General features: G+C 38.2%; 1 protein-coding gene across 1 annotated transcript; it reads right to left on the bottom strand.

Annotated features, from left to right (window-relative positions):
- Nucleotides 1–13,830: 13,830 nt before the first annotated feature.
- Nucleotides 13,831–25,465, bottom strand: MEPE (matrix extracellular phosphoglycoprotein). Its single transcript, XM_025290256.2, has 4 exons — nucleotides 25,412–25,465; nucleotides 21,834–21,887; nucleotides 20,718–20,810; nucleotides 13,831–15,463 (listed from the first exon to the last, which is right to left on the bottom strand). The coding sequence occupies exons 1-4, from the start codon at nucleotides 25,463–25,465 to the stop codon at nucleotides 13,997–13,999; spliced, it is 1,668 nt and encodes a 555-aa protein (XP_025146041.2). The 3' UTR covers nucleotides 13,831–13,996.
- Between the last annotated feature and the right edge of the window lie 1,246 nt (nucleotides 25,466–26,711).

Below are 26,711 nucleotides of genomic sequence, written 5' to 3'. Positions count from 1 at the left end.
GAAGCAAAGCATCACAAAAGGCTGATTTGAGTGTGTGCTGCTTTAAAGGTGGTCTTCCCTGGTGGCTCAGACAGTAAAGAATCTCAGATGGTAAAGGTTCTAACCCTGAGTTGGGAAGATCCCCTGGAGAAGGGAATGGCTACCTGCTCCAGTATTCTTGCCTGGAGAGTTTCATGGACAGTAGAGACTGATGGGCTACAGTCCATGGGGTCACAAAGAGTTGGACATGACTGAGTGACTAACACTTGCTGCTTTATGTTTCCCAAAGGCTTGGGTTCTGGGAGATTGTCCCTTGTTTAATTTTCAGTTCAGTTCAGTTCAGTTGCTCAGTCGTGTCCGACTCTTTGCAACCCCATGAATCGCAGCACGCCAGGCCTCCCTGTCCATCACCAACTCCCGGAGTTCACTCAGACTCACATCCATCGAGTCAGTGATGCCATCCAGCCATCTCATCCTCTGTCGTCCTCTTCTCCTCCTGCCCCCAATCCCTCCCAGCATCAGAGTCTTTTCCAATGAGTCAACTCTTAGCATGAGGTGGCCAAAGTACTGGAGTTTCAGCTTTAGCATCATTCCTTCCAAAGAAATCCCAGGGCTGATCTCCTTTAGAATGGACTGGTTGGATCTCCTTGCAGTCCAAGGGACTCTCAAGAGTCTTCTCCAACACCACTGTTCAAAAGCATCAATTCTTCGGCATTCAGCTTTCTTCACAGTCCAACTCTCACATCCATACATGACCACTGGAAAAACCATAGCCTTGACTAGACGGACCTTTGTTGGCAAAGTAATGTCTCTGCTTTTCAATTAGTAGCATCTGTAAGCAGTAATCCATGAGTCCGCAGTGTTCTCCTACGAAGTTGCCTTTCTAACCTGTCCAGTGTCAGGTTGGTGAAATGAAACAGCCTCTTACAGGGAAGGTCCCTCAGTTGGGCTCACATGTTTTATAACAAGAGGTGGGAGATTGGAGGGATTGATGAAGATGAAGAATATGGTGTGAAAGCCTCCTTGGACCCCCAAGCCTCCCAGCAGCCAATGAAAATGAGCCTTTGCTCTGACTCTCCAACACATGGTCTTACAGAGATTATTATATAGTTTTTGAAAATATTTATTTGACTGTACTGGATTTTAGTTGCAGTATGTGGGATCTTTAGTTGTAGCATGCAAACTCTGAGTTCAAAATGTGGGATCCAGTTCCCTGGCTGGGGATTGAACCCATGCCTTCTGTCTTGGGAGCACAGAATCTTAGCCAACTAGACCACCATGGACGTCCCATTATATATAGTTTTGAGTAAGTGAGGAGCCTCCATTATTTTAGTTCACTCTTGGTTGTTCACCTATCACTTACTCAAAGCATGTGAGAGTAAGCTGTGAATCAGTTTTTGCATGTATTTCTTTTTCAAAATAGTATTTATGGTCTTTCTGATTATAAAAGAAAATAATTCCATACATAAATTTATAAAGAATATAGAAAAATGTAAAGAAAAAAATCACTTAGAGATGCATCACATTTTCCCTTCCAGTCCTTAGTTTCTAAATATATATTCATATATATTTAAAGAAAGCTAGTATTACATTCTGGTGAAGGTCATGGCAGCCTACTCCAGTATTCTTGCCTAGAGAATCCCATGGACAGAGGAGCCTGGTGAACTAAAGTCCATGGGGTCAGATAGAGTTGGACACAACTGAAGCAGCTTAGCATGCATGCACAGTATTACATTTTATGTTCTGTTTGGTACCCTCTTCTATTAAACCAATATGTCGTTTCACCGCGCTACTAAATATTTTGCGGTGGTGTGGTTTAGTCACTAAGTCATATTCAACTCTGGTGACCCCATGGCTCCTCTGTCTTCATTATATATCTCTATCACAATTTGTTCAGTCTACTATTGAATGATATTAAGTGTTTTCTCAGTTTTTCTCCATTATAAACTCTTGGTTATTTTTAAAAAATTATATCTTGACTGCCACTGACATTTTGCCATTACTCATAATATTAGCTGTTTTGAAATATCTATTCTTTATCATAGTTAGGAGTATATTCCTTCCTGATATTCCATGTTTACTAATAATTTGAAAATCAGAAAATGGATGTTGAGTGTTCAAAGATGACAATCTGCAGTCTTCCAGTGTCTCAGTCCAAATTTAAAGTCATTTGTTCTCCTTTTCTTTCTTTTAAGACCTCCTATCCAAATCATCAGTAAATCTCATCAGCTCAGGCAGCATCATACACACACAGGATCCAACCACTTCTCGCCATACCCCTCATCTAGATTATTACAACAGCCTGCAGACCTTACCCTGCTTCCACCTTTACTGAGCTACGTTCTGTTCTTCGCCACAGTAGCCAGAGTCATCCTTTTAAGGTGTCAGGTCATGCATTTTTTGTTCACAATGATCAGTTGGATTTCCATCTCACTCCTTCGTTTACAGGCTTGGTCTTATATTCCCCCAGTGCTTGGGCTTAATCTCCTACCATGCCCCCTTGCACATCCTCTCAAACCCCATTGGCTTTCCTGCTCTTCTCAGTACACCAGGCAGAGTGCTGCCTCGGGGCCTTTACACTTGCTATAAATTCTGCCCAGAACTCTTCTCTCCTTTAGGTCCACGTGGCTAGCTCCCTTACCTTCTTCAGGACTCTGCCCAAATGTTATCTCCATTCAGCCTTTTCTGACCATCCTATTTAAAATAGCAATTTCTGTCACTTTTCCTTACTTAATTTTTTCCACAGCATTCAGCACCAACTAACATATTCTATTATTCTTTTTTTATTTACTGTCTTACTCCCATTAAATATAAGCTCGAGAAAGGCATCTCCAGCATTTTTAGCAGTATCTGGCACATAGTAAACAGTGAACTGAAGGGACTCAGCTCAACTCAAATATTTGTTGAATGAATTAAAAAATTTTTTTAATAAGAGAGGAACTTCTGATGTGCTGTGTTACAGGACCTGTGATGTATTATAAGACTGGATTTGCTAATATTCTGGGATAAATTCTTTTGATCATATTGAATGACTCTTTGAAAGTACTTTTACAATTAAATTTGCTTTGGTTTTTTTTAATTTTTGTTCATAAATGATGTTTGTCTTATGGTTTTCTTATTTTTCTCTGTATTTTTTAAGGGTTTGATATTAAGGCCATCTTAGCTTCATAAAATGAAAGGAACAGCTTTCCATCTTTCCCACTGTTTCCAAAACAGTGCATGTATCATACCAATTATCTATTTGTCAAAAGTTTGAAAGGACATATCAATAAAGCCATATGGCCCTGAGGATTTTTTGAGAGGTAATTGGAAAATAATATTTTCCAGCTTCTTTTATGGTTAGTGATAAATTCAAGTTTTAAGATTTTTCAGGAGTTGTATGTTTTCAGAGAAGACTATTTCATAAAAGTATTCTAATTTTATAATCCTAAAATAGTTTATCTTATATTTTGAATGTCTGTTTATGTGGTTATAATTATTTTCATTACCAGTTTACCATAGATTTCTTATTCTTTCTTTGTCTCTGTGAGATCTTTTGGAGGCTTCTCTTATTATTTTAAATTAAAAAATTGTCAAATTAAACTTATTTCAGATCTATTACTAATTTATTAACATAACAATGGTAACAATATTTTTAAAAATAAAATACATTTTTTCTTTTCTCTTTTTTATAATTTTAATTTTTTTAAACCTATTATATTTTTTCTACATTTATTCCTTTGTTTGCCTTTCCTACTGTTCTTTCCCCCTTGCAATTAATCTTTAATTTATATAAATCCTCTTCATCTACCTCTGTTTAACTTTGCATATCTATTCTTCCTTTCTTTTCTTTCTTTCCTTTCCTCTCAACATTTTGTTAGTTTTATTTTCATTGCTTTATTCCTCAGTTGGCACCCTGCTTTAGTTTTGTTTTTGAGTTTGTGCTTTAGTTTTGTTCTTAACTGGTAAATATAATTTTTGATTTCCTTTGTTCACTGGGTCAGTCTACTGTACTTTATTTTTATTGGATTGCTTTTACTTTGCTCATGGGTGTATATGTATATGTGTATATTCCATTATTTTCATTATTATTTGCATTATTTTGTATCTGCCATTTGTCTGGGGTTCATCTTTGGCTTCTCACTTTTGGATATTTGTTTTAGTCTCACTTAATGCCATAATAAACCACTTGTGGAATCTTTGTTCCTTACCAGAGATCAAGCCCAAGTCTTTGGAGTGGGGGCACTGACTCCAAGACCCTAGATTACCAGAGAATTAACCCTAGGGAGTATCAAATAGTGACAACTCACACAAAGGAAAACACCTGAATACAAGACTTGGCATCACCCAACCACCAGTAGTACCTTGTGCAGAACGCCTCACCTAAACAACAGACAAAACAAAAATACAAACCCAATCATCAGCAGACAGGATTACCACCTCACTTAGCCTTGCCCATCAGAGGAAAAACAAACAAACAAAGAAAAAGTCAGCACAAATCTCACCCTATACAAAGCTTACACAAACCACTGGACCAACCTTAGGAGGGCAGAAACCAAAAGGCAGAAAGATTCAACCTTGAAGCCTGGAAAAAGGAGACCTCAAACACAATAAGTTAAAAATATATATATTATACAGAGTGAAGTAAGCCAGAAAGAAAAACACCAATACAGTATACTAACACATATATATGGAATTTAGAAAGATGGTAACAATAACCCTGTGTACAAGACAGCAAAAGAGACACTGATGTATAGAACAGTCTTATGGACTATGTGGGAGAGGGAGAGGGTGGGAAGATTTGGGAGAATGGCATTGAAACATGTAAAATATCATGTATGAAACGAGTTGCCAGTCCAGGTTCGATGCACGATACTGGATGCTTGGGGCTAGTGCACTGGGACGACCCAGAGGGATGGTATGGGGAGGGAGGAGGGAGGAGGGCTCAGGATGGGGAACACATGTATACCTGTGGCAGATTCATTGTGATATTTGGCAAAACTAATACAATTATGTAAAGTTTAAAAATAAAATTAAATTAAAAAAAAATAGTGAAAAGGCAGAGAAATACTACACAAATGAAGGAATAAACTGGAAACACAGAAGTCCAAATAAATGAAGAGGAAATAGGCAAACTACCTGAAAAAGAATTCCAAATAATGATAGTAAAGATGATCAAAAACCTTGAAAACAAAATGGAGAAAATTCAAGAATAAATTAACAAAGGCCTAGAAGAATTAAAGAATAAACATACAGAGACAAACAACACAATTTTTGAAATTAAAAATACTCTAGAAGGAATCAAGAGCAGAATATCTGAAGCAAAAGAACAAATCAGTGAGCTGGAATATAAAATGGTGGAAATAACTTCTGAAGAGCAGAATAAAGTAAAAAGAATGAAAAGAACTGAGGATCATCTTAGAGACTTCTGGGACAATATCAAACACACCAACATTTGAATTATAGGGGTCCCAGAAGAAGAAGAGAAAAAATAAAGGGTATGAGAAAAATTTTGAAGAGATTATAGTTGAAAATTTCCCCAACATGGAAATGGAAATAGTTGATCAAGTCCAAGAGGCACAAAAAGTCCCATACAGGATAAACCCAAGGAAAAACATGCCAAGACACATACTAATCAAACTAACAAAGACTAAACACAAAGGAAGAAAAGCAGCAAGGGAGAAGCAACAAGTAACATACAAGGGAAACACCATACGCTTAACAGCTGATCTTTCAGCAGAAACTTGCAGGCCAAAAGGAAATATGGCAGGATATATTTAAAGTACTGAAAGGTAAACTCTACAACCAAGATTACTGTACCCAGCAAGGATCTCCTTCAAAATTGATGGAGAAATAAAAAGCTTTTCAGACAAGCAAAAGTTAAGAGAATTCAGTACCACCAAACCAGCTTTACAACAAATGTTAAAGGGACTTATATAGTCAAGAAATACAAAAGAAGAAAAAAGAGCTACAAAATCAACCCCATTTAAGAAAATGGCAATAGGAACATATATCTCAATAATTATTTTAAATGTAAATGGATTAAATGCTCCAACCAAAAGACACACTCTGGCTGAATGGATACAGAAGCAAGACCCATATATGCTGTCTACAAAAAACCCACTTTAGACCTCAAGACACATATAGACTGAAAGTGAGAGGATGGAAAACTATATTCCATGCAAATGGGAAGCAAAAGAAAGCTGGAGTAGCAATCTTCATATCAGACAAAATAGACCTTAAAATAAAGATTTCAAGAGATAAGGAAGTACACTACATAAAGATCAAGGCATCAATCCAAGAGGAAGACATAACAATTGTAAATACCTATGTACACAACAGAGGAGCACCTCAATACATAAGACAAACACTAACAGACATAAAAGGAGAAATTGACAGTAACATAATAATAGTAGGAGGCTTTAACACCCCACTCACACCAATGGACAGATCATCAAAACAGAAAATTAATAAGGAAACACAAGTCTTAAATGATACATTAGATGAGATGGATCTCACTGATATCTTCAGGACATTCCATCCAAATGCAGAAGGATACACCTCCTTCTGAAGCACATGTGGAACATACTCCAGGATAGACCATATCTTGGGTCACACATCAAATGTCAGTAAATTTAAGAAAATTGAAATTATATCAAGCATCTTCTCTGACCACAGTGCCATGAGACTAGATATCAGTTACAAGAAAAAAACTGTAATAAACACAAACACATGGAGATTTAACAATATGTTTCTAAATAACCCACAGGTTACTGAAGAAATCAAAAGGGAAATCAAAAAATTTCTAGAAACAAATGACAATGAAAACACAACAACTCAAAACCTGTGGGATGAAGCAAAAGCAGTTCTAAGAGGGAAGTTTATATAGCAATACAATCCTACCTCAAGAAACAAGAAAAACATCGAATAGATAACCTAACTTGACACAAAACAACTGGAAAAAGAAGAACAAAAAATCCCCAAAATTAGTAGAAGGAAGGAAATCATAAAGATCCGAGCAGAAATAAATGAAAAAGAAATGAATGAAACAATAGTAAAGATTAATAAAACTAAAAGCTGGTTCTTTGAGAAGATAAACAAAATTGACAAGCCTTTAGCCAGACTCATCAAGAAAAAGAGAGAGTAGAATCAAATCAACAAAATTAGAAATGAAAAAGGAGAGGTTACAACAGACAATACAGAAATACTAAGGATTTAAAGAGACTATTATGAACAACTATATGGCAATAAAATAGATAACCTGGAAGAAATGGACAGATTCTTAGAAAAGTTCAATCTCCCAAGACTGAACCAGGAAGAAATACAAATTATGAACAACCCAATCACAAGCACTGAAACTGAAGCTGTGATCAAAAATCTCCCAGAAAAACAAAGCCCAGGACCAGATGACTTCACAGGGGAATTCTGTCAAACATTTAGAGAAGAGTTAATGTCTATCTTTCTAAAACTCTTTCAAAAAATTGCAGAGGAAGGAACACTTCCAAACTCATTCTACAAGGCCACCATCACCCTGCTACCAAAACCAGACAAAACAACACAAAAAAAGAAAACTACAAGCCAATATCACTGATGAGCATAGATGCAAAAATACTTAACAAAAATTTGGCAAACAGAATTTTGCAACACATCAAAAAGTTCATACACCATGATCAAGTTAGGTTTATTCCAGGGATGCAAGGATTCTTCAATATATGCAAATCAATCAATATGATACACCATATTAACAAACTGAAAGATAAAACCATATGATCATCTCAATAGATGCAGAAAAAGTCTTTGACAAAATTCAGCACTGATTTATGATTAAAACTCTTCAAAAAATGGGCATAGAAGGGATCTACTTCAACATAGTAAAGGCCATATATGATAAGCCTATGGCAAACGTTATTCTCAGTGGTGAAAAACTGAAAGCATTCCCCCTAAGATCAGGAACAAGACAAAGGTGTCTACTTTCACCACTATTATTCAACATAGTTCTGGAAATCTTAGCTACAGCAATCAGAGAAGAAAAGAAATAAAAGAAATCCAGATCAGAAAAGAAGAAGTAAAGCTCACACTGTTTTCAGAAGACATGATACTGTACATAGACAACCCTAAAGATAGTGTCAGAAAATTACTAGAGCTAATCAGTGAATTTAGCAAAGTTGCAGGATACAAAATCAATACACAAAAATCACTTGTATTTCTATATACTAAGAATGAAAAATCAGAAAGAGAAATTAAGGAATCAATCCCCTTCACCATTGCAGCAAAAGGAATTAAATATCTATGAATAAACTTACCTAAGGAGACAAAAGAACTGTACACAGAAAATTATAAGACACTAATTAAAAAAATCAAAGATGACATAAACAGATAGAAAGATATTCCATGTTTTTGGGTGGGAAGAATCAATACTGTGAAAATGACTGTACTACCAAATGTAACCTACAGATTCAGTGTGATCCCTATCAAATTACCAATGACATTTTTCACAGAACTAGAACAAAAACTTTTACAATTCATATAGAAACACAAAAGACCCGGAATAGTCAAAGCAGTCTTGAGAAAGAAGAATGGAGCTGGAGGAATCAACCTTCCTGACTTCAGATTATACTACAAAGCTACAGTCATCAAGACACTATGGTACTGGCACAAAAACAGAAATACAGACTAATGGAACAAGGCAGAAAACCCAGAAATAAACCCATGCACCCATAGGTACCTTATTTTTAAAAGGCAAGAATATACAATGGGGCAAAGACAGCCTCTTCAATAAATGATGCTGGGGAAACTGGACAGATACATGTACAAGAATGAAATTAGAACACTTCCTAACACCATACACAAAGATAAACTCAAAATGAATAAAAGACTCAAATGTAAGACCAGAAACTATAAAACTCTTAGAGGGAAACATAGGCAGAACACTCGATGACATAAATCAAAGCAAGATCCTCTATGACCCACCTCCTAGAGTAACAGAAATAAAAACAAAAGTAAACAAATGGGACTTGATTAAACTTAAAATCTTTTGCGCAGCAAAGGAAACTATAATCAAGGTAAAAAGACAACCCTCAGAAGGGGAGAAAATAATAGCAAATGAAACAACTGACAAAGAATTAATTTCCAAAATATACAAGCATCTCATACAACTCAGTGCCAGAAAAAGAAACAACTCAATCAAATAATGGGAAAAAGACCTAAACAGACATTTCTCCAAAGAAGACATGCAGGTGACTACCAAACACATGAAAAGATGCTCAGCATTGCTCATTATTAGAGAAATGCAAATCAAAACTACAATGAGATATCACCTCGCACCTGTCAGAATGGCCCTCATCAAAAGGACTACAAACAATAAGTGCTGGAGAGGGTGTGGAGAAATGGGAACACTCTTGCACTGTTGGTGGGAATGTAAATTGATACAGCCACTATGGAAGACAGTATGGAGACTCCTTAAAAAACTAGGAATAAAACCACCATATGACCCAGCAATCCCACTGGCATATACCTTGAGTAAACCAAAATTGAAAAAGATGCATGTATCCCATTTTTCATTTTTCATTGCAGCACTATTTATAATAGCTAGAACATGGAAGCAACCAGATGTCCATCAACAGATGAATGGATAGAGAAGTTGTGTACATATACACAATGGAATATTACTCAGCCATAAAAAGGAATGCATTTGAGTCAGTTTTGATGATGTGGATGAACCTAGAACCTATTATACAGAGTGAAGTCAGAAAGGGAAAGATAAATATCCTATTCTAAAGCATGTATATGGAATCTATAAAAATGATACCGAAGAATTTATTTACAGGGCAACAGTGGAGAAACAGACATAGAGAATAGACTTATGGACATGGGGGGAGGGGAGGAGAGGGTGAGAGGTATGAAAAGAGTAACATGGAAACTGACGTTACCATATGTTAAAGAGATAGCCAATGGGAATTTGCTATATAGCTTAGGAAACTCAAACAGGGGCTCTGTATCAATCTAGTGGGTGGGATGGGGAGGGAGATGGGAGGGAGGTTCGCAAGGGAGGGGATATATGTATACCTATGGCTGATTCATGTTGAGGTTTGACAGAAAACAGAAAAATTCTGTAAAGCAATTATCCTTCAATAAAAAATAAATTTATTTAAAGTTTTTTTTTTAAAAAAGGGAGGGGATATATGTATACCTATGGCTGATTCATGTTGAGGTTTGACAGAAAACAACATAATTCTGTAAAGCAATTAATTATCCCTCAAAAAAAATTAATTAATTTAAAAAAATCAAATATAGTTGACCCTTAAACAATGTGGAGTTATGGGGAACTGACCTCCTTATAGTTGAAAATTCCTGTATAACTTTATGGTTGGCCCTTGGTATCTGTGGTTCCTCATTCTCAAATTCAACCAACCCTGTGTCGTGTAGTGTTATATTTATTGATAAAAATCCATGTATAAGTAGACCTGCACAGTTCAAACCCGTGTTGCTCAAGAGTCACCTGTATAGCAGTAGCCATATTTCTAAACAGGGAGTGTATCTGCTATTCTAAACTCTATGACTTTACAAAGTATTATTCTTTTAGTCGGAGAAGGTGATGGCACCCCACTCCAGTACTCTTGCCTGGAAAATCCCATGGACGGAGGAGTGTGCTAGGCTGCAGTCCATAGGGTCGCTAAGAGTCAGACACGACTGAGTGACTTCACTTTCACTTTTCACTTTCCTGCATTGGAGAAGGAAATGGCAACCCACTCCAGTGTTCTTGCCTGGAGAATCGCAGGGACAGGGGACCCGGAGGGCTGCCGTCTATGGGGTCGCATAGAGTCGGACATGACTGAAGCGACTTAGCAGCAGCAGCAGCATTCTTTTAGTAAAACAGAATTACCTTTCAGCTCTTCTTGTCCTCACTAGCTAAAGTCTAAACCAAGTAAGTTATGGTAGATTTACTTGCAGTTATTGGCTAAATCCACTCACCATTTTTACTTTGTCCTTATCCGGGTTTCTGGCCCTGAGATTTTATTGGAGTTTTGTTTTCCTTTCTTTCCGAATTTTCTCATTAAGTTTTTTCTAAGCCTTTATTCCTCCCTCTTTATCTGCTCCCAGCCCCCCTTTCCATGACTTTCATACAGACCCAGCTGTTTCTTCTCCTTTTCCTTTGGGCCAGCTAATACAATATCTTAATGCCAATGATTCTAGGTATCAATATCTTGACCTGCAGAGTTCATCTTGTTAGATGTTGCTTTTGAAATGCAGGCTTCATAGTGTCTTAAAAACTAATGCATCTCGAGTGCCTGATTGAGTGAGGGTGTGTCCTAAAGACTGAATGAGGGGACCAGGCTGCTTCTTAGGGATTACAGTGATTGCTCTTTGGTTGTCCCTACAGCCTGCCTTGGGATTTCTTTGGAAGGAATGATGCTGAAGCTGAAACTCCAGTACTTTGGCCACCTCATGTGAAGAGTTGACTCATTGGAAAAGACTCTGATGCTGGGAGGGATTGGGGGCAGGAGGAGAAAGGGATAACAGAGGATGAGATGGCTGGATGGCATCACTGACTCGATGGACGTGAGTCTGAGTGAACTCCGGGAGTTGGTGATGGACAGGGAGGCCTGGCCTGCTGCGATTCACAGGGTCGCAAAGAGTCGGACACGACTGAGCAAATGAACTGAACTGAACTGAACTGACAGCCTGCCTTCTGCCTTCCAACTCTCCCTACCCTGTCTCATCACCACTATCTCCCTGTCCTATTGTTGGAATGATCTTTCTTAAGCTCTAAAATATATATAGTATCATTTAAGGCATTCAAAGGTCAAGCCCTCATTTGTCCACTGGAACTATCAACAGCCCCTCTGCATGTGTCATACCTCAAGGAGGATGGATTTTACTCATCTTTGCTCTTTCCTTCAGCGAGAGTTCATCTTTTTCCACAGAACTCCTTTAATTACTTTTTTTTTCTATGATTGAACTTACCACATTCTACTTTGTATCTTGTATGCCTGTCTTCCTGACTAAATTACAATCTTGATAAGAGCCAGGAACATCTCTTTTCTTTATTTTGATCCCCATGGAGTTTTGTAAAATGTGGTCATTCAGTAAGTGTTCTTCAACTGAGCTGAATGTCATCCCAAACAGGATCAGGAATCTTAACTGTTTGTAGTTGCCAAGAGCAGTTTAATTAGGGCTAACAAATCAAAGTAGATATTTACAAGCTGAGAAATCTGATGCAGTGAGGTTGGAGGGAGTAGCAGGTATAAAAATAAATTCCAGAGCCTGCAGTGATCTTTTCTTTTTGAGCACAAGGTGGCAGACGGTGCCCATTTCAGTAGTTGCATGGAAAGCACCTTGGTGAGGCTGAAATTTTCTGCCCTATTTTTGAAATCTATGTTTACTTAAAAATGAAAAAAAAAAACAATGAAGCTAGTGCAGCTTGGTGGCTGAAACCTGGATTTGGATGAAGCAGAGATCCACTGCCTGACTTCAGGCGGTTCTCCCAAAGCTCTGGTCCTTCTGTTTTGGACTCATCACTCCAGTCTGCATTATCTCTTAGCAGTGCATCATGGATGCTGACACATTTAGTGTTTCTCTTAAATGGATGAGAAAAATCAAACATTTTCAGTGTTTTGAATAAATATGCATGAATACTGAGGCTGGGACAGAGGAACTAAAATCTGACGAGAGAATTGAAATGCAGTTTCCCCACTAGGTAGCAGACTAGGACAGACGACCTTCGGAAGAGCTCGCCTGTAATCACCCAAAGAAAACCTTTGTTCTCTCTGTTAGCTCATTGTTTTTCCTTTACAGCACCAAGTGTTTTTCATGTGATCAGACCAGACCATGTAAAGGTCTGATATAATCTGGGATAAAGCTAGCAGGTCAATTTCAACTTACTTATCTGCAACTTAAATGCTAGTACCGGTTTCTGTGTGCTTTCCTGCCTGCCAATGTAGGTTCTATCCCCAGAGGAAGTAAATGGCAGATGGAAATAGTTCTATTTTTCTATTATCTCATTTCCTCTTGGCCACAAAATGGCTGCTGCACCTCCAGGCATCATGTTGATGTTAAACAAAGAATAGGGTAAGAAAAGAGGAAGGATGGTACTAACTGTACACGCTCTTACCAAGAAGAGCAAAAGCCTTCCAGAATTCTGCTTCTGTTTCTGATCAGGAGGCTTAGGGCTAATTTCCAGAATGGTATCACAGGCCATTAGCTGGGAAAGTATCTACACTAAAGACCAGAAAAAAGAAATAGGCTTGAGATGATTGGAATCAGCCAATGAATAATATTTGCCAAAGTTAAGTTTTTATCTTGGTTTTTCATTTGTGTGTCTCCTTCTTAAATTCTCCCTCTTTCCCTCCAGCAAACCCATTCCCCTCTTTGTTTAGAAAGAGGTAGAACTGAGAAAAGTGATAACATGAACAATTGTGTCAGGAAGTAAAATTTGTTCTAGAAGAAATTATAAACGTGCAACAGAGAAAAAAGCACAGAAGGACATGAAGCAGGATATCTTTATTAGAGCAGAGGAGGTCAGAGAAAAAAGGAAATACTGGCTTGAGCAGAGTGGGATGAAGGGAGGCTTTCAAGCTTTAGTCACTGGATTAATTTCATAGCAGTGCCTTTCCAGAGGCAGAACTCATCTTGTTGAGTCTTAAAGGAAGCACCACAGACAATAGACTTTCTTATAGGTCATTTAATTACAGATTATCATATAAGACATATTGTTTTTCATGTCTACAGAGCAAACAACAAAGGGTTTTGTGATACAACCTATTTTTAAATGATACCTATTCAGATATTACCTATTCCATGAATCCCTAATGATTTTTTTTCCTTAAAAAAGCATCATAACTTTGAATAAATTTCATAAAGCATCATGAGGATTTCATACTACGACCATTAAGATAGCAATAGTTCTCCCCAGGAGGCCAGGTCTCTTGGCTTATTCAATTCCTGACTCTGTCCTTCATCTGATCTGCTATCAAGTGGGCCCCCTTTATACTGTTAAGTCACTGATGACTAAGTGTTCAAATCTTTATCCTGCTGGGATCTAGTCACCATCACTCTCGCTGGAACTGCCACTGTCAGATGACTCACTACTGTCATGCTTTTTAGGGGGGCGAAACCTCCTATTGGAATGGGAGTTCCTGTAACCCCAGGTGCCTTTGCTTTGTGACCCACCCTTGTTCCGTGCATAATTATTTTGTCGGTGGGGCACATAATGATTTTTCCTGCTGTGTGTTGTTATAGTTCCCTCATTATTGGGACCATTATGGGAACCTATTTCATGTTTAATTTCATTATCAAGACCACGAGGAGGAATGAGCTGGCCCTGACCTTCACTCTTACTGGGAAATCTTTGTTTTTCCTTTGAGGGCTCTTGATATCTGGTAGAATGCTGTGTGCCTTTTCTGCTGCTACCTTTGCCATTTTGGGGAATTTCATTATAGTTAGTACCTTCAGCTCCATCTCTACTGCCGTCTTTCCTTTGGTCTTTTGAGGGTACGCGCGGGTAGTGAAACTCTATTTCCCCTTGATGAGCGTCTTGGCTGCCGCCATCCACTCTGTTTCCTTCTTGCCCAGGGAGTTTCCTAAAATCAGTGCCACCTATGATGTCATTGCTGCCCTCCACTAGGCTTACATCAGCAGTATTTGCCTCTTGGGCTGTTTTACCCCTGGTTCCAGTAGTTTTTCTGCCATTCCTTTCTTTCTCTGGAATCTCATTATAACCCGGCCCTTTTGCATCAGGACTGGTGGTCTTAGTTTCACTTGGGCTGGAAAGCTCTGTTTGAACATCTGTACCTTCTCGGTCAGGATCAATAGCATCTCCTTTACCAGCAATGTCCTTGAAAGATGGACCATCTCCACTGAAAGGAGAGAGATCATTGTCTCCTCTTCCTTTAAGATCAGGGTAACCACTGCCCTCAAAATCACTGGGGATTTTTTTTACTTTGGGGAGCTGTTTTAGATAGTCCATGTTGTGTTGGGTGAGGTGGGTAGATTTGCTTTTTACCGGAATATTCTGGGCTTGGGAATCTCTTTGGTGATTCTTAAGTTGTGAGGGGGCTTTAGCATAGTTGGCATCTGCTGGAATTTTGCCTAGGACATTCCTCGGTTTGTTCTCTTTGTTTTCTCCCCCCAGGAGTTCAGTCACAGTCCCGGGCTCCATTCCGTGGTACATGTTATTTCTGATGAGAGCTACACCATATCCTTTTTGGCTGTGTAGTTTGCGGATAGCACTGTCTCTGTCCTCAGCCCTGTGCTTCCCCTTCGATTCAGGATAAATGGACATCTTTAGGTCACTGTGGGCATTTTCTTTGCTACTGATACTGTAGTCTTCATTCGTTGACTGTTTATTTCCCGAAAGACTTTGAGATTTTGTGCTTTTGTTATTTTCATTGGTTCTAGGAAGGAACAAGTCTTCCTCTTTTTTCTGGGCGATGTTTTTTTTAGGTGCTGGCTCTTGACTTCTCTTGCCAGAACGGGGAAGAGCAATACCTTTGTTTTTTTCTTCCTGCTAAAGTGTAATTTTCAATATAAAGTGATTATTTTATGTTAAGCTTTTAAAATTTAATAATTCTTAGGCAATAATGTTTAAAATCTCACCAGATACTTAATAAAAAGAATCTTTTAACTCAAAAGAGATTTGTTGGTAGAGATAATTTTGAAATGGCCAAAGCAGGTTTCACATAAAAAGAAGAATGAACAAGGCTTTAAGAGTGGGTGAGATTCAAATACATGAAAAGAAAATGGTGAAACTGTCCTAACATTAAGTAGCATATTCAAATGTTTGGAAACAGGAAACATTTGAAAGATAATATGAATAAAACTATAAGGCTGGAGTAGTGAAAGCCAAAGAGAATGATAAAAAGGAGAATCCTAAGGGAAGAGAAGTAAATTTGGAAATATAAATTAGGGCCTGATTTTAAAGGAGAATCTGAATTTAAGGAAGACAGAGCATGGTCCTCAGCTTGTGACCTTGAGACATTTCAAGTGAAATGGAGTTCATCTTTCAAACATGATTATTCTCTCTCTCTCTCCCTCCCCACACCCCTATTCTCTCTCTTTGTTTTGGCCCTGGTCTTCAAAGGTATAAATATTTTCCTCTCTTCTTTTTCCTTTTTTTTTACAGAGGATATACAAATAGAAGAATGTAGGTAATACTAGGCTTCTGACATTCAAACAAAGGATCTTGCAACAACTGTTAGTGACCCTAGTTATTGTCTGAAAAGGTAATCATTATCTTTATTTTCTTCCTCTTTTGTCATGTAATAATCCAAATTAGATAGTCTAGATCAATAGTTTTCAAATTTAGCACTTATCAGAACTATTTGGAAGGCTTACTAGAACAAAGATTGTTGGACCCAATGGCCAGAAAGCTTGTGATTCTGTAGGCTTGGGGTGAGGCTCTAGAATCTGCATTTATGACAAGTTCCCAGCTGATGTTGATGCTGCTGGCTTGTAACCACACTTTGAGAACTACTCTTCTAGATCATAAGTTTAAGTAGTGAAGGCCCAGATAAGAAAAGCCCCTGAGAGAATAATGGGATGAAAAAGACAGTGGAGAAGAAGAGTGTTTATGCTTGTGCCTCAGTTTTTCCTTTTCAGGAAGAAGGTCTGTAAGGATGCTGCTTCATAGACAGCACCTTACCAACCTGAGGTACAGCCAAGGTGCAAGAAGCTTGAACAATGTGGTCAGGAAGAAGAGGGACTGGGATTGATTTTGCCCACTCACTCTTTCTCTGTGGCACAGGCTAGATATGGAAGCATCTGAGAGTTTTCAGGAGCTTACCAGAGGGAGTGAAGTGGCTCTAAAAGGAGCAATGTATTTAGATGGAGCATGTATACTAGGAATAATGTGAGACATATGCAGACAAAGAGGGATCTACCTTGTCCATGAGATCCAGGAGAGGCTGAATCCCCACTGTCCCCTCCATCACCCTAAGACTGTACTGTTTGGTCCTAAGCTATTGTAGCCAGTGACTTGGCAGGGCAAGCAGTATTGTCCCTTCCGTGTCTGAGGATGCCATGACTTCCCCTCCACTAGTGTATAAGCCATGTGTGTACATATGGCATATGGTATGTAGTGGATTAGAGAAGGAAATGGCAACCCACTCCAGTATTCTTGCCTGGAAAATCCTATGGACTGAGGAGCCTGGAGGGCTACAGTCCATGGGGTCGCAAAGAATTGGACATGACCGAGTAACCTGGGCACATGTAGTGGATGATGTTAAGCCATACCTGACTCCCTCGTATGCATGCTTGCCATCTTAGGGGGAGATGGCAGAAGTGAGGATCTGAGCGTTTTTATCCAAAAAAGACTGAAGACTTAAAGATTAGATAAACTTAATTTAAATAGATTGAATTTAAATTAATTTCTGCATACTCCCTCCCCATTTATTAACACACGGGTAAGAGCTCTTGAGCAGCAGAACAATTATAGACAAAATAAATAGCATACTTTCCCTCCACCTCAAGCTTGTAAGGTGAGCTAAAATTTATAACACTACTACATAAACCTTTGAACTGGTGGATAACATGAAATCAAAATAAGAGATATTTATTGAGGGACTGAGACATATAAGAAGTTGGGCTGGTGTTTTGTGTTCCAGGCAGTACCTGATGACTTATTAAATGGCAGAGGTAGTGGTCCTACAGGGTTTATGAAGTGTGGGGGTGATGTGGTGGGGCAGAGACCTCACATTCAGTCAGGGTTTGCACAGACATACAGAGTGTCAGAATTTCAGGCAGAAGAATTTGGTTTTGTTTTATAGAGGATGGAGAGGCAGTGATGGTGTATGAGCAAGAGAGTAACAAGGAGGAATCAAGCTAAGAAAGAACAGGTAGGAGTCCGCTGCAGTGTCTAAGAGTGAGATGTAATCACGTGGATTAGGAATATGCCAAAGAAAAAAGTTACAAAGAAAAACCTTCTACTGGTGCCCAAATAGAAGAAGGGGAAATGGCAATCCACTCCAGTACTCTTGCCTGGAAAATCCCATGGATGGAGGAGCCTGATAAGCTATAGTCCGTGGGGTTGCAAAGAGTCAGACACGACTGAGCGGCTTCTCTTTCTATGTTGACATGCAATAGTGAAGGCAAGAAAAAAGATAACTTTTATATTAGATATATTGCTGTTAAGAGACTATAGAATCTGAGCTCCAAATGCAACATTCAGTTAGAGACAGAGTTTGGTGTCCCAGCCTCCCAGCCCACGTCCTTCACACACATGACCTATGGTCAGCTGGTCCATCCTGGAACATTTTATCAGCTAATTGCTTGTTACTTTTCATGTCAGATAATTTCACTTAAGGGTATTCTAATTTTTTTTCAATTCTTTTTTAACCTGCAACCAGTAACTAGTATCCCTTTTTTTCCTGATGAAACAGTCATTAAGGTTATTTCCTCTTTCATGTACAACCCTTCTGGGAAAGGAAAGGTTTCCTCCATATTCACTGAATGCTTTGTCTTCTCCAGGTTGACATGTGCAGGTCGTTGTTATTAGGTCACTAGATTCCAATCCAACCTCAAATAGGAGTACTGTTCTACTTGGAAGTCTGCCTGCTTTTATACATAAATCTTATTAACGTTGGAGGCAGAGGGTAATTGTCAAGATAAAAATGATTTATGGGGGTGTCTTCTATTCTCCGAGCCACCCCTGGTAGCTCAGATGGTAAAGCGTCTGCCTGCAATGTGGGAGACCTGGGTTTGATCCCTGAGTCAGGAAGATCCCCTGGAGAAGGAAATGGCAACCCACTCCAGTACTCTTGCCTGGAAAATTCCATGGATGGAGGAGCCTGGTGGGCTACAGTCCATGGGGTCGCAAAGAGTCAGACACGACTGAGCGACTTCACTTCACTTCTTCTATTCTTACGAAGCTGGCTAATATGAAGTACACAGACATTTCAATGTGTAGTATTTTAAAGATATAATTCGAAATGACTTATTTTGGGGAGTTATTATTTACTAATCTTTTATAGTGGCAGGTATATTCTGAAAATAAGTAAGGTTTTCTGATGAGGGAAAATATAATACAAAAACTTTATAATGAGTTATTTCAGAATAAAAAGTATTTTAAACATTTGACCTAAGACATTGCATCTGGGAAAGTTTTACCTGGACATCTATACTTTCCTTTGCAACCAAGTTCATTAGCTCACTGCTAATAGAAACTTTGGAGTTAAACAGGTACTCTATAATAATCCCTTCTTAATTTTTCCCCCTTCCTATTCTGAAGGGGGAAGGTTTGTTTTATATTTGATGCTTTTATTGCTTTTGAAACAGTAACATGTATACTAATAACTGTAAATTTATTTAAAAATCAAACAGAATTCTTTTATAAAAAAGTTAAACAACTTCTAAATTATGGTGTATGATGGTCAGTCATTTTGCGTTTGCTTACGCCAGTTGACTTCTGATTGCATTGTTGATTGTATGATGGTTGAACAGTGAACACATCCATTGGCCAATCTTCTTTCCTATATCCTGCTTTCCTATCTCCATGCCTTGGCTCACATTATTCTTTTCATGGAGAATAGTCTCTCCCACATAAATGTTTCCTCAAATCCTACTCATCCTCCAGCTCAATTATTTCAAATATATAGCTTTCCGTGAGCACCAGTTTAGGAACTGATCTTTTCTACTCCAAGCCCTAAAGCATGACTTTTGGGGGTACCACTCAGATAGCACTTTCTTTTTCAGGTTATAATCATTTTTGTAAGAACCTTTTATTCTTTTCTAGCTCTAAAATCCTGGAAAGAGTTAAGTATTCTCAATCATTTATCTCACATAATATCTTACACAATAGGAAGCACTCAACATATATTTTGTTACAACCAATAAGTTTAAAAGACACTGAGTCTTAGAGATGTTAAGTCTTAGAGATGCATTTAAAGAATATTGAGCAGAACAAAATAACATTCTGAAGGGAAACTGCTACTTTTATGGGGAATGAAGCCAGATTTGGGAAAAAAGTAAATAGTCATTTTGCTGATGGCATTTTAAACTGTTTGTAGCTCTTTGGCCAATGAATTTACAAGAAGGGACTGACTAAAAAGAAGTATTGTTTTATTCCAGTGACAGAGCGCTTATTCTTTCTCTTCTAAGCATCCTGACACAGATAGTGTCATCTGTAGAATTAATTTAAGGGACATTAAAATGTGTCACTTTTTCCTAAAAAAGGTCAAAATTATTTCCTTCTAATCCCTTCCCCCATAAGAGCATATGATACATTATGTCCAAAAAACCTCCTTATAAAGGATCAAACCTGTCAGTGTGATGAAAAGCAGAGAGATTACACTGCTGACAGAGGTCTGCATAGTCAAGGCTGTATAGTATGTGTCTTCCCAGTGGGCACGTACAGTTGCGAGAGCCGGACTGCAAAGTAGGCAGAACGCCAAAGAATTGATGCCTTTGAATTGTGGAGAAACTTTACTTTACTCAGAAGCAATAACACGAAAGCAATAACAGAAGCAATAACATGAAAAACTCATGGGTGTCTGGGGCCCACCAGCATCACATGTGCTATGGCAGGTCTTGAAGCAGGGCAGGGTTTGGGCTGGGGCACGAGGGGGCCTGTCTGTGTCAGGAAGACTCTGGGACACAGAGGTCCATAGCACAGATGCTCCAGGAGCCTGGGACCAGGGGAAAAGGACAAAAGCACCAGCGAGAGACAGAAACTCCAGACCAGACGAAAGTGAACTGTCTGCCTTACAGTTTCTCCTGATGTTGATCCAGAGCTGGCTCAGGATAAGGATCACTGGGATTCGGCTTACCTTCATATCAGTTTGGTTTTTCCTTCCAGACGAGGTGGAAACATACTTAAACATATAGTACCCATGTTTCTCATGGTGACCCTTGTACGTTATCTACAAAAACACAACATTGTATTAATGTGGATTTATCTCTTATTTAGAAGTTTTCTGGCTCTCTTTTTAATAGTACAAGATATTTTTAACTCCAGTGAAGTCTACTTATGCATCTAACAGATGGTAATACTTCTGATAACCACAGGAGGGCGTATGTCAGCCAGTTCCCGAAGAGAGCAGCTTGTTTCTGTCTCTAAATCGGTTTTCCTTGACCATGAGTATCAAACAGCTCTCTCCCCCGAGAGTGTATCAATTTTACTATCAAATGTCAATTTGATAGTAAATTGGTAATATTTACCAATTTACTATTGGTAAATTTACCAATACCAATTTACCAATTTACTATTTACCATTCTCCAATATGGAGAATTGGTAATATTTTCAGGTAGGAGAAGGCAGGGGGATGAGGAGAAAGGCAGATTTTACAGTATTCATGCTGATGTCAAATTGGCAAAACTCACAGCATAAACATTCAGGCTCTTAAGCTTGTAGTTTTTGCCTTTGTAATTTTAAGCTAAGATAGAGAACAGAAGATTGTTAGTTTTTAGAACAGAATTTTCTGAGACTGCCAGAAGAAACCCTGCTAAGCAGAAGTAAACTGCAATTTGGTGACATGAAATGCTGAGAGTTCTTGTTAACTTTCTGGTTGCATGTGAAAACTAACTCCATGTACACAGAATTCCTCATAAAGACTTGTTAACTCACTTCGCTTTGTTTTCTCCCTCATTTATTACTTTGTTCTCATGTACATGCATGGGAAAATATTGTTTGCTAATAGCAACATCCTAGAATTTTATCCCTCTGAAGGAAGAAATCACATGAAGAGAAACAAGTTCCCATTCAGAAGGCTTTTTTCTTTTGTATCACACAATGTGTGAATTAAAGTGCCAAAATTATGTTGTGTAATTTTCCATTTCCATTCTAGGTACACAGGAATATTTTGGCAGTTAAAAATTTCCCCATATTGACTTTTCTCTTTATAGAGCTGGAAGAGGTGTATTTAAGAAGAATAATTCTGTTTACCCTCTGTTCTTCCACACAGTCTTGCTTCTTTTTCTCAGCCTGTGGTTGCAATGTCTGAAAGGAAACAAGAAATAAAACGTCACCAGATATTTCTTCTTTCATTCATTTCTTCAAACAATAAATGTCTCCTTTATTTTTCTCTCACTCAGTGCTCAGTGCTCAGCCACTCAGTCGTGTCCAACTCTTCATGACCCCATGGACTGTAGCCCACCAGGCTCCTCTGTCCATGGAATTTTCCAGGCCAGAATACTAGAGTTGGTTGCTATTTCCTCCTCCAGGGGATCTTCCCAACCCAGGGACCAAACCCAAGTCTCCTGCGTTGGCAGGAAGATTCTTCAGCGTGCCACCTGGGAAACCCTTTTCTCTCACTGGGTTATTCAATATAGAAAATCATTCTGACCAGAAGAAGATGGGCACATATATCACATTTGTTTCTGCATTGAAGGAGGGTGCTGACCTTCCTTCCTAGAGGGAGACAGTGCTGTCTCTACTACAGAACCTCGTGCAGTGCGGGAGAACAGCTGAGTTGGGAGGGGTGGCCCTCCAAGTGAAAAAGCTTAAATGTCATTTGTATCCACTGAAAAATTTTCCCTGGCACACTGGAAGTGTTTGCTGTCAGTGAACTAAAATCAGAGTTGAGTGAGGTGTGGATTGTGTGTGCATTGATTGTATAAGTTCAATCATTGCTCTTAGAATTAGGATATGATGCTCCTGATGGTCCATCAAGAGTGAAGCCATAGCCCTGCACCAAAGGGGAAGGAATACACTGGAGGGGGACTTTATTGTTGCCAGTCACCTGGGCAGTTTTTTCTTTCAGGGAAAGGGAAAATGACATTTTGAAAGATTGTATTGTATAGAATGTGAGTTATAGAATGACACTATGAACCATTAAGCTTTCTGTTACTTCCACTATCAAAAATCCAGAATTTTACCTAAAAAAAAAATAAGAAAATTACTTTTTTTTTTTCAATTTTATAGTAATTTTTATCCCCTAAGGGCATATTTTATAATTCTACCCTTTATTGCCCTCTCCTTTTGTTGGTTCTTATGCGATCATGTGCATATAAATTTAGAACATTGTATTATTCCTCAGAAATAGCAAAAGAGCTTAAATAGTTCTGGAAATAGTGCTATAGGAAAGAAAAAATATTAAAAAATGATATAGGTACCTATTAAGCAAAAGAAAGAAATGACAGTTTGGGGTATTCAGTATCTTCTTACAGAACACACATGCAACATGTTAAAAACTTACATGAGAGTATAGAGCACCTAAATATAGTTCACAATAATAAATCATGAACTTATAACAAAGTAACCTATAACAAAGTCTTTATGGTCTAATTACATATTGATGATTATTAATTGAATTGCATGGCCCAACAATCATATTTTACCTTTTCCACTTAAAATTTTGTTTTTGAAGGAAACAAGAATGTTACCCCTAAATATGCCTTTTAAAAATGTGAATCACTGAAAAAGTCTTCTTTGAAATTGTTACAATATTGTTTCTGTTTTACCTTTTAGTTTTTGGCCACAAAGCTTGTGGGCTCTTAACTCCCTGACTAGTGATTGGACCTGTACCCCTGCATTGGAAAGCGAAGTCTTAACCACTGGACTGCCAGGGAAGTCCCCAAAATATGTGTTTTTGACATAAAAATTATTTTGAGCCGAAGGCAATTAAGAAATAGAACATGTAGAAAAAATTTCCCTTTTTCTGCCTAAAGGTAGGGAATAAATTATTCTTTTACTAGAGACAATCTCTTATCAGTCTAGAGATGGCACAGAGGAATATGCAAACAAATCTTGTTAAACTAATCTTAGTAGTCCTAATTAAGGAAGATAAGAATTATCTAATCCTGTCCTGTTTGTCCTGTCAATTCTTCACAATATCTTATTACTTTGTCTAAATGGTATTAAAAACCTCCTGCCCTCATCAAGTCCTCATTCTTTTGTAAAGGCTTCCATGTACATGTCAAATTATTAAAAAAAATTTGTGTTCTCTTCTCCTGTTAATCTGTCTTTGTTGGTTTCATTTTCAGATCCAGCCAGAGACCCAAAGAAGATTGAGGAAAACCGTTTCTTCTCCTCGAGTTTGAATTTGGATTATATTTCCAGAACATAAGTAAGTGGCTCAGTATACACTGAATTTGGATTATATTTCCAGAACATAAGTAAGTGGCTCAGTATACACTGATACCCCTAATCTGTAATTAAATAATTTAGATAATTACCCCAATAGAATCCATATCTGAAAGAAAACGTCACATATAGCTATTTGTAATTCCAAATTTGTCTTTGTATCCTTGCCAAACCTCTTTCACTTGAAATCTGCACCCCCCTCCTCCTCCCGCACCCCCTCCCCACCCACTTGGCAGTTCTGCCCTTGAACGTGGCTCTGAAATGGAGATGGCCTTGTTTCCTTCAGAGGAAGAAGACTGGCATCCTCTCTTGACCAGTGGTCAGTGGATTGGTGTTGACATAGCACATTTACTGGAAAATGGTCAGAGATACCGCCGCAGTTGTTCTTTGGAATGTGTTGCTCAAAATAGACCCATCCTCGGCGGGTGGGATTGAGCTGGGTCAGCAGGATCCACTCCATCCTTCTCATGCCTAAGCACGTACCTCTGTGGCCCTGACTGAGCAAAGTCAGTTGTGTGTATTGGGCCTGGCAGATGTCTATTTTAAGCCATATGCACTCCCACAGGTCTGTTGGAGCATGCGTGCTGAGAGGGGACCTGTTTTCTCAACTCCTACTGTCCTCTGCGGCTGGCATGGCTCATGCTTGTCAGTGGTCACTTACCCACCCTCTCAGGACCTGTAAGTTCTTCTCTGACAAAGAATGACTACTTGCTTCCACGCTTCTCCAACTGAAAAGGTTATCCTGAGAAGTTAGGATGTTTTTCAGACATTCTCTTATGAGCACTGTGTCTCCTCAGCAGAAAATATCTGTAACACTCAGCATTTTCATAAGACGAGTCAGTCACATCCTGGGTGTTCATCTGGGTGAATCAAGGAGAAGAAAAGACACAGAAGGAAACTGGAGCTTGATTTGGGTTAAGCTGTGGGGAACTTCTTTCCATCTTTAGCCTCGCTGATGAAGAGAAAATCACTAGCAGGATCTCAGAGTGTTGGAATGTTGCAAGAATTACAGAAAAGCTCTGGTTCCTTTGTGTAGTCTCGCAGTTATACAGTCTAGTTGCTTAGCCTTAGAGCATCCAAGTCAAACCCTTTCAGATTTTGGTAAAATACTGAGAAGTTCTTTTGACATGTTACAATTTGAGTATATTTGCTCATTGGCATTAGCGGATTGAAACACTGTGGCTGGCTATTGGTTTTCTTGAAAATATTCTTTTCTGGTGCTTCTCCAAAGGCAACATGTAATTCTTCTTACATGTTCATTGAGGGCCTCCTTGGTGACAGACATTTATGCCAAGTGTTGAATACTTCCTCTGTGTTTGGTATTTTATTGTAACTGAACTAGGTAAGTGCTACTAGTTTACAAAGATGTTGCTTAAAGGAAAAATAGATAAAGAGAGCAAGAGATTATATGATGTGCAACTGAATTTGTAAATGCTTACTGGTGCTGCCAGGGTCAGGCTGAAAAGGAGCAGTTCCAAACAGAAGATTTGCATCTTTGAGAATCTCTGTAAAAAGACAATAATATTTTACCCTAAAGTATTGCCAGTTATGAACTGTAGCCATAACAATAAATAAAATACGAAAGTCTATACAAACATCCATCCCCTTAGCAGTCCATTAGTCTATTTCCTTTTGTTTAAAAAAAACTGTATATAATTTAAATCTAAGTGTAGAAACTTTAAGAGCTTTCATATGTTTAATCATTCCAATGTGAATGTGAAAATTGTCCAAAATTATTAAAACAATATAGAAATGAATTTATAGATATTTATTTACTCTATTGTCAGCCCAAACTTTTCCCTTTTGTCTTGAGAGAGAGAGAATTTAATTGAATTATTTATATAATTCAGAATAATATTAAGCAAAGAGTTAGTAAACTTTAAGATAGATCAATAGAAATGTAATTTGAACAAGAGAGGGAAAAAAGATTTTTAAATGACCATTTTCTTTTAGCCCTTTGTAAGTGTATTCAGCTTACTCAGGGACCTGTGTGTTGATAGCAATGATCAACCCAGAATTCTATGCCTCAGAGAGGAAGTATAGCAAAACTAAGAACTAGGGTTTTAAAGTGGGATTTGTGTTTGTGTTCTTGGCTCTGTTATTTATTAGCCAAGGGACCCTGAGCAAGTCATTTAAACTCTCTAAACTTTTGTTACCTCATTTGTAAGATGTGAGTAATATTTGTAGTTATATCTGATGAAAAAACTCGTAGATAGCTCTTTACACAAAGCCTGGCACATAGTAAGTGCTCAATAAAGGTTAGCTATTGTCGTTAAAATAAACAAACAGTTAAAAAATAACATTAAGTTAGTATAGCAACTCATAACAGACTAAATGAATCTGCCAGGATAGCAAGCTCCACTGTGAGGAATGAAATCTTGTTTGCTATCAGCCTGGTGCCCAAATATATATCCTCATACTCATTAGCAAAGTATATGAAGTGGGAGCCACCTGTGGCCTGGAGACCAAGATAATTTATGTAATACCTATTTTAATAGCTAACATTTACTGAAAACTAAAACGAGCCAAACACTGTTCTAAAAATTTGACATGTGTTCAATTATTTAAGCTAACAATAACCCTGTGGAGTTAGGTAGCATTACCAGTCCTGTTTTATAGATTAGGAAATAGACACAAATTCAAATAATTTGTCCCAGAATTCCTAGGTGTTCAGAGGCAGAACCAGGATTAGCAGCCAGGCAATGTAGCTCTAGAGCCAGACTCTGTACTACCTTGAAT

This window comes from Bubalus bubalis, chromosome 7 (genome assembly GCF_019923935.1).
Source record: "Bubalus bubalis isolate 160015118507 breed Murrah chromosome 7, NDDB_SH_1, whole genome shotgun sequence".
In the NCBI taxonomy this organism is placed as follows: domain Eukaryota; kingdom Metazoa; phylum Chordata; class Mammalia; order Artiodactyla; family Bovidae; genus Bubalus; species Bubalus bubalis.
Note: the sequence above shows the minus strand (reverse complement) of the source record. Positions and strands in the feature narration are given on the sequence as shown.

Excerpts from the sequence above, each read along its gene's own strand:
- MEPE (XM_025290256.2), bottom strand. The coding sequence starts at position 25,465 with ATGCAAATCTTCTGTTTGGAACTGCTCCTTTTCAGCCTGACCCTGGCA. Across the intron at positions 20,811-21,833 it reads ACTGTGTGGAAGAACAGAGG|ATAACGTACAAGGGTCACCA; the intron begins GTAAACAGAATT and ends GTGTTTTTGTAG. Across the intron at positions 15,464-20,717 it reads AAAACCAAACTGATATGAAG|CAGGAAGAAAAAAACAAAGG; the intron begins GTAAGCCGAATC and ends ATTACACTTTAG.